Source organism: Condylura cristata, unplaced genomic scaffold (genome assembly GCF_000260355.1).
Source record: "Condylura cristata isolate star-nosed mole 26May11 unplaced genomic scaffold, ConCri1.0 scaffold00029, whole genome shotgun sequence".
In the NCBI taxonomy this organism is placed as follows: domain Eukaryota; kingdom Metazoa; phylum Chordata; class Mammalia; order Eulipotyphla; family Talpidae; genus Condylura; species Condylura cristata.
Window position 1 is genome coordinate 6461532 of NW_004567130.1, and position 8548 is coordinate 6470079.

At 55.4% G+C, this 8548-nt stretch overlaps 1 protein-coding gene across 4 annotated transcripts in view; it reads right to left on the reverse strand.

The window, feature by feature from the left end:
• Positions 1–3281: 3281 nt before the first annotated feature.
• The window catches only part of HPS4 (Hermansky-Pudlak syndrome 4), a 27513-nt gene continuing 22246 nt past the window's right edge, over positions 3282–8548 (reverse strand). For 3 of the 4 annotated variants that reach the window (XM_012731148.1, XM_012731151.1, XM_012731147.1), the window contains 3 exons: positions 7334–7466; positions 6756–6864; positions 3282–4530 (listed from right to left, as the gene is read on the reverse strand). In XM_012731148.1, coding sequence (XP_012586602.1) covers positions 4359–4530; positions 6756–6864; positions 7334–7466 — 414 coding nt within the window. In that variant the 3' untranslated portion in view covers positions 3282–4358. Of the gene's footprint in view, positions 4531–6068; positions 6077–6755; positions 6865–7333; positions 7467–8548 lie in introns of all 4 variants that reach the window. The other variant, XM_012731150.1, reaches the window with a different exon arrangement.

Genomic DNA, 8548 nt, shown 5'->3' on the forward strand with positions numbered 1-8548 from the left:
CTGCCGCGGGGCCTCACAGGGCCCAGCAACCTTTCCAACAAGACCAGGTGGAGGCCAAGTGATCACTTGTGCACGCGTGTGTTTGCACACCACACAGCCTACGGGTTCCCCTTGGATCCAGGACAAACCCCAGCCCTTCGTGGGGGTTTGTCCTCACTGCCTGTCCCTGCTCTGTGCACTGTTGACACATAGAAAGGCTGGGGCTTGGCCTCGCCGGGACGCATCAAGGTGCCGGCTGGGCGTTACTGCTGCTGGTGTTACTGTCACGAGCCGCTGGAACAAACTACTGCAAACCAGATGACGTAAGACAGCAGAGCCTGCCTCTTTAGTTTGAGAGCCCAGAAACCCAAAGTCAGCTTCCCTGGACCTAAAGCAACAAGTCAACAGTCACACTCCCGCTGGGGGCTCCGGGCAGAGCCGGCGCCTGCTCTCCTGGCACTGGTGGCCGCATGTACCTGTGCTTGCAGCCGCGTCTCTGCAGTCGCACATCACCTGCACAGGCCTCTCTCCTAAGCACGCCTGTGATGGCGTTTAGGGCCTGCTCATCCCTACTGGGTAATCTGGGGTAAACTCAAGATCGTAACTCGGTTACACCTACAACACCTTTGTGAGACAGCATGGATTCCAGGGCCCTGTCACCTTTGGAAGTCACCGTCCAGCCTACTCTGCAGGTCCCGTGGCCTGGGGTGAAGGCGCCCACCCAGTAGAGGGCTGCACCTCACCGAAGGATGTAGTGGGAGCACAGTGAATGGGAGCTGTGAGGCGCATCCCAGCTGAGCAGAGGACCACCCGGGACTGGGAAGGTGACTTCAACCGACACACAGCCTCCACCATGAGGGAGGCAGAGGAACCCAGGCGTTTCTCACCCTGGGGAGGCAGAATTGGCCTCCATGTACCCAGGGAACAGAGATCCTGCCCCAGCCAGAATCACTGTTGGCCACTTTCTCTTTCATGCTCACCCTTTCACTTCTCCTCCCACCCTCCCTGCTCATGTGGGCTGTCTCCAGGATGCAAACCTGCAAGGCCACCTTCCCTGGGTGCACTGCCGGGAGGGTGTGGAGCTCACCCCAGCAGGAGAGGGCTGTCTGGCCACTGCTGGCCCCGCGCTGGTGCTTAGAGAGTAATTTTGAGTGCACGGGCCTAGGGCTGACAGCCAACCATGTCCTGGGAGCCTCACGAATCTGGGAAACAGGAGAGGGCTTCAAGTCCCCTCCCCAGCAGCTCTGGGCCACAGTCTTGGTCACGGCTCTGCTCAGGACATGGAGCCAAGTACACTAGGGAAACAAGCAGGAAGCGGTCGCCCTCTCTGTTTCAAGACTTGCAATTTTCTGAAGTAATCCTGGGTGGAGGCGACTCACTGGCTCTTTTGTGCACACAAGGGGACTGCAGGTCTATCTTGGTGGAGAGAAAGTTCAGAGCACGTTTTCAAGCCACCGCCTTTCCTCTGATGGGCTCCTGGTCTGGAAGAGTAGTCGAAGGGCCCTGTGCTGGGGCTGCCTCTGGGAGAGGGGCGGGCTGGCGGGGTCTGCACCTAGTGGGGGGGGCAGGGCTAGCACAGCAGGGAGGCCACCCTCCATGCCGACTGCTGCCAAGGAAAATCTAAGGGGGCCAGCCCCTGCCCTGCACTTCCTGCCAGCTACCCCCTCCAGCTCCAAGATGCATTTGAGGACTTGACCGTGGAATCATCTTCCAGGATCCCCAATTTGCCCTAGCGCCACCTGATGAGCTTCCTCAAGCTGCAGGGACAGCCCTGTGGATGTCCATGGGCTTCCACCACGCACCCCCTGAGAAGCTGGCCAGGAAGATGGGCCTTGGGCATTTGGATGGGATTCTACTCTCCAGTGAGGGTGCCCTGCATGGGTACCTGAGACCTTGGAGGATGACAAGGGGCCAGGATGAGGTCCAGAGGAGAGAAAGTGGGGACTTCTCATGTCAGACTCTGGGACCTGAAGGAAGGGCAGTGTGTGGGGGTGGGGTGGGGTGGGGGTTGTGCGCATGTTCACAATTTCTTCTCTTCTGATCCAGGCCAGGTCTGTGAGGCAGGAAAGGTAGCTGGACCCAAGAATACTTCTTATAGCATTTCTGGCTAGGGCCCCCTGTGCTTTACGGAATCTAATTTGGTGGAGACAGGCATGCACGCCAGTGAATTATCTACAACAAATTACCGCCAGAGAGGCTTAAAACAACGCAACGATCACGCCACCCACTGTGTGAGGGCCAGGCATTCAGAAGTGGATTGGTGGTGCTGGGTGTTCCCCGAAGGCTGCAGTCACTAGAAGGCTTGAGGAGGACCTGGTTCCAGAGGCTCCCTGACCCAGCTGTCGGCCCTCCAGACCCTCGGCCTGAGGCCAGGCTGCTTCTGAGCAAGAAGGAAGCAGTGGTGTTTATGACCCCTCACAAGAGCCACGCTGCCATTTCTACCGTATTCTGCTCAGTAGAGATAAGTACAGCCCACACTGGAGAGGGGGACCCAGGCTCCCCACTCGTGGCAATGAATGTGTGGACATGTTCTAGAAGTGCCCCTATGCGTGCTCCTCGAAGAGCACAGCCCCAACCTGGGGCCAAGGCCCAAAGGGCAGCACTGGTGGCAGAGGGGGCCAATGTCCAGAAACAAAAGCCCTCCCACATGCATTTCGGGCCAGTGGCCGCCTACGGAACACAGGATCGCAGGCTTCCAGAGCAAACAGGACCACCAGATGTGCCCACTCTGGGCCTCTAGGCAAGAGCCCAGCGCCTCCTGTGAGATGGGCCATGTAGAGGAACCACGGAGGCGACGGTTAGCCAGGTGCAGAATTAGGCTCTGGGCTCCTAATTCTGTGTTTCAAAGTATCACAGGCTGTAATTTCACCAAGGTTGGGACTGGGCACCTGGCAAATCTGCAGTACCAGTGAGCAAAAGGGAAATGCTGGCTGTTTAAAAATACCCAACAGAGAAAGCTGTTAGGTGTCAGTCACGGAGGGCTCCTGAGGTCGGCACACACTTGCACTGAATTGCTTCTGAGAGAAGCAGGATAACAGACAGCCTAGTGTGGGGCGTGATCCTCCGCCACTGGGACCATCACCCTCGTGGGAGGTTGGCCAGTGGCAGAAAGGACCCTGGGGTGAGTGAGAGAAGAGACACAGGCCGGTCACCCTCAGGCCAGGCCCACCCCGCCTGGCCTGGCCAGCCAACTCAGGCAAGGAAAAGAGAAAGACGTCCACAAAAACTCCACAGGCATCATTTAACCCTTGCCTCAACTCTGCGCAAGAGATGTCGCCATCCGATTACTCAGAACGCAACAGCAGTTTTGGCTATTTTATTTTTAGTCCTTGAAAACATGTTTTCAAGACAAAGGCACAATGTCGTAAACCTCAGGTGTCTGTTCACTGACATGACGTTATTAACATCATCATTTTCAAATGGAACCTCAGCTTTCAGTAAAACATCAGCTAGGATTCTGGAAATATTTTCTTCCTGGGAGTTGCATGCCATTGCCATAACGAGTCTCGGTTACAATGCAACAGACCGATGTTTAAGTACTAACTCTCTCAGAAGCATGAGCACGTATTCCTCCCTTTCAGCAGCCTCCCTGAAGGGCACCGCTCTGCCTCTGCCCCAGTTTTTGAAACGCCCATTCTGGGACAGGAACCCAAGAGGAACCAAGGGGCTCAGTCAAATTTGCCATCACCCAACCCCTGATCGAGGGCCCAGAACTTCCGGTTGTCTCCGGACCCCACACTCACTGTGTTATCACGATTTGCCCCCACTGGGGTAACCAAAGAACTGGAGCCTCATTCTGAACACAGTTCTAGGAGATCCGCACAGGTGGCGTGGGCAGCCCCGCCTGCCTCCCTGCATGCAGTGTGAGACCTCCCAGGACGACCACTCTGATGGCCCGAGAGGCGGGGGATCCGGTCTGCCTGCTCACAAACCCACCTGGTCAGCACCCCTCAATCCCCCTGGGGACAGGGCTGGACAAGCACTCTAGACTAGGGACAACCAGTTTCCGGGAAAAGCCAATATGAGCTTGTGTGCGCCTAGTTAAGGCTGGAATGAAGAAGTGCAGACATGGTGGATGAAAGGCCCAGTGTGACAGAAACCGGGGGCCTGGTCCCTCTGGCATGAGTGGTCCAGGCACCCCGATACTGCCAGCATAGGAAAGTCCTTCATCTCTACCTCTAGGTCGGCAACCTGAAGAAACCACCCCTCACACCCCAATCTGCAGAGGAGTAACACACAAATGCCACACATTCCTTAACAAATGGGGATAACCCACCAAAAACAGAAGAGAGGGCTTTTTCCACGTAGACGACAGAGCCCCCTGGCTCTGCGATCCATCAGCTCGCTCTCCTGGGCGCACCCTCCCTGAGCAGCTCAGTTCAAAGCAGGTTCACACCGTGCTTCAGCAGCTTCTGCTTGGCTTTGCCCGGCAGGTTGAAGGCGCTATCCTGCGCACTTGGGAAGCCTGAGCTCCGGGCTGCTGTCACCAGCTGCTGGAAATAGGTTTCCTGGACAGGGCTGCAGCAGGCGTACACAGCTGTGGAGGTGTTTCTGTCGGAGGAAGAAAGACAAGAGACTGGTGCCGCCCAGGTGCAGACAGGACTCTGGTGAGCTCGCAGGGCCGGCTCAGCAGCGTGGCAGGGCAGGCATCATGGCACAGGTCTTGCCTTACGCACTTGAGATACTGGCGCTGACGCCAGGAACCCCTTCCCTCCTCTGAACTCGCCCAATGGCAGACTATCGGAAGCAGGACAGTCCGCTGTGGCCACAGCCAGTCTGAATTTGGGGTGACTGAATGAAATGGCAGCGCTTTGCTGACACACTAGCAGCTGTGCAAACTGTTTCCACATGGCCTAGCTCATTCCTTGCACATCCCTACCAGTGGGGACAGAAGAAGACCCCGCGGCGGTGAGGATGCCTGATGCTGGGCCTCAAGGGCAAGCGCTGGCAGGCCCAGCGAAGGGTTTATGCCTGTCTACAGGGTGACTAGGTGAGGCATGAGGGCAAAGAGCAGAAAGAAGAGCGGAGCATGAAACAGAGTGACTCGAGCAGAGAGAGGGACAAGAGTCCCTGGTGGAGGAGGGCCCACTTAGCCAGAATCAACACTCGGGTCAGGTTCTCCACTCTGTCTCAGCTACCTCCCGCTGGGGCTGCTTCCCCAGGCCTCCTATAAAAGCATGATGTCAGGGGTGCCTCTCCTAGAGCTCCCTTCCATATAAAGAGGGAGGTGCCTCTCACCTCCTGCAGCTTCTCCTGAGACCTCAAGGGGCGGAAGCGCCTACCTGGCCTACGTGTTCTGTCTCACAATGGACAGAGGATGAGTAGGGAGAAGCCCGCGCAGCCTTGGGGCAGCACCTCTGCCTGGTGGTCACGGCAGAGATCTGGAGCAACACAGATCTGGGAGTTCATTTGGGCTCTGCTGTGTCCCCCTAAGTTACTCAACCTCTCTGAGTCCCAGCTTTCACATCTCTAAAGTAGATTATGACAACAGCACATCGTCTGAGGTTTTCTAGAGACTGAGTGAGTAGTACTATAGATCAACTGCATGGCCCATGGTTAAGCAATGAGTATTGTTTCCATTATTATTATTAAAACAATCTCTCAACAAGTGCCTTACGCTCTGTATCCCAACAGTAACCCCCTCGGCTCCAAGAGCAGTATCATGAGGTGCTGTCCTTTCACGGTTCCCACCTGCCACACCCGCCGTACACCAGTGACTGCCCATCTAGGCTGCCAGCCTGGGGCAGCTCTGACTTAAAGCCAGAAAAGATACATTTATTGTGGTGCTGGTAGCAGAAATGTCCAGCACTTGGTGTGACAGTGGCAGGCATCAGAAGACCTCCCTCTTGACCATACTGGCCCCTGAAACTGAAAATGTGTGTGGCCAGAACATACACCTTAAGAGTCAGTGAAAACTAGATTCAAATCCTGGTTCTGCTACTTAATAAGTAAGTGGCCTTGGGACAAATCAACTGTCCTCCTTGTGCTTCAATTTCCTCATCTCTAAAACAAGGACACTTGACCAAGTTGTGCGAAGGGCTAACGGAACAAAGTACACAACTAGATGTGCCCTCTGTGCCCGAACTTGCCTTGTTTTCTGCTGTTGGGTCCATCAGAGAGCGTGTGGAGAGAAAAAGCAATCATTGTTGTATAGTGTAAATTACAGTCAAGAGTTAACAAGCCTGTATGTGCTGGCTTGGAGGGATCCAAGATACGCGATAGTGAAAAAGGAGCTTGTAAATGAGTATGATCCTATGGTCTAGAGAGCATAAAACTGAAAATACTAATGATCTACATTTTCTGTGCCCCAAAAATATCCGAAACCAACCAAAACACCAGGAGTAACAGACACCAGACTACTAAGTATAGGTCCCTGGGGCGTGAGGGTGAAGCAAGGAAGACGCTGAACTCTCCAGAGAAGGCTGGCGGTGCTTACAGTGAGCACAGACTGCTGAGGCGCCAGTGGACCGCAGCACGCCTACCTGCGCTGTTCGGCAAGGACACTGACCCCTCCCACAGAACAGTGGAGACTCCAAGGCAGCGAGGACCTTAGATTTCATCCGTGCTGCACCCCCAGTGAGTACAGAGCAGGTTTGAGCCCCAGGAAGGGATCCAGGAAATACTAGACACGGGAAAGCTAAGTGCAGACAGCAGCAACAGAAGATAAAAGGTGATCCTCCAGAGGGTGCTGGAATGTTTGCCATCCTGTCACCACTAGGGCTGTGCCCAGGCCCTAGAAGAGGCTCCTGATGCAGGCCTGGGGGAGGAAAGCTCACCTGACCGTCACCTCGTACAGCGCAGGGAGCCGGGCGAAGTCAGCGTGCATCAAGCTGACGGCCTGCAGGAAGCGGCGATCCTGGGGTGTGGTCACACGCGGCAGGTTTGCTTCCAGAAGAGACACAGCCGTGTGAACAGTCAACTCCTCGTGCCCACCTCCCCACCCATGTACTGTAAACAAAGACAGAGCCTGGCTCATAGCCACCAGTACGCTGCCCAAAGAGGACTGAAAAAGGCCAGGGTGCGGTGCCAGTCCGATGGCTGCCACTGCACCGCAGGACACATCAATCCTGATAATGAGCAGAAGCGGGGTTGGCACCTTGATATCAGAATTTTTGAGGCAGCCCTTATCACAGATCATTGAACATGTGTATGCTTCTCTCAACATGTTGGAGAAACAACCAAAAAAAAAAAAAAAAGACAAATGAGCAAGGAAGCGTTTGCCAAGCGATTCTAAACTCAGCGGGAGCTGGGTCCCAAGCGAGAAAGCACCCTACTGCCTGTCAGCTCTGGGCAGCGCACCAGCACCCGCCGGCCCACCCACCCGGCGCCTCTGCACACAGCTGGCGCCCCTTACCCGTCAGCAGGTTCTGGACGCCGTCGTAGTGCGCAAAGTTGTAGGCTCTGGATGAGGCGGCGGCCTCGGCGATGGGCAGCGTCTCCTTCAGGTGGACCTCCAGCCCGTTCAGGGACGCCAGGCTGCTGTGGTACTGCGGAGGGGCCGGGAGAGGGCGGTGGGCGGCAGGGTTAACTGCAGCCGGCAGACTGCCTTTCCGAGAACTACCTGTTCTGGCAAAAAGGCCTCTGACCAGTTTTTACCTGTTTTTAAAGCTGTCCTAACTTCCACCCTTATGTTTCCCAGGGTTTCTCAAATATTAGGAAATTGTGATGAGCAGAAAAAGAAGTTTAAAAAGAAACAAGGCCCAACACTTCACCATCCTTTCAGCTCCTGGTTCTCTCTGTGACCTTCCATCCGGGCCAGGCCCAGGGCGGGCAGAGTCCTGGGCAGCGAGGCCCCCTCTAGTGCGGGAGACCAGGCACCAGCTAGGCATCGTTCTCGGCAGACTGACAGGTAAGCACTGGTCAAAGGGAACCCAGCGGAGGAAGGCCATCCAGAAGGAGGAGACCCACTGTAGTAAGCCTTTTGGTCAATGCCTATGAGAACAGCGGCCAGGCCAGGCGCCGGGGACACAATGACCACGCGCCCTGGATGCGCCCTGCCATCTGCACAGGTGAAAGCCGCCACTCAGCTGAGTTCCTCTTAATCAATGGACCTTTTCCTTTTGCTCTGAGTTTCAAAGGACTTGGATGGGGTAAGCTGATGGAAAAGGATTATAGCTCACTCTACTTATCATGCTACAACCTGCAAATCCTTGTCACATTGAAAAACCTTTTGTATGATTTTTTTTTTACAAAGTGAAAATGGGACCCAGCTGTAAGTAATGACACCGGTCTTCTAGCTGGATAATCCAGCACCAACTACCCTCTTCACCCTTAAACTGTGCTCCTGCAACGGCGGCCCCCACGGCCGTACCCGGGCCTGACTTGGGACCTCAGTCTCACCCTGACGGGCTCTCAGAAACCAGCCGCTGGGTCCCCCGGGTGGCTTCACTGCACAAGTCACTGCCCCGGGCAGCGTGGCTCCCACTGGAGGGACACCCTGGCTCAGTTTCCCCGGCCAGATAAGCAGGGGAGAATGACTGACTTCTCTGTGCCTCGCTTTCTGTTCTTTACCTACAAACTGGAACTACTACAGGGTAATTGAGTGGACTAAGTGACATAGCAGATAAAA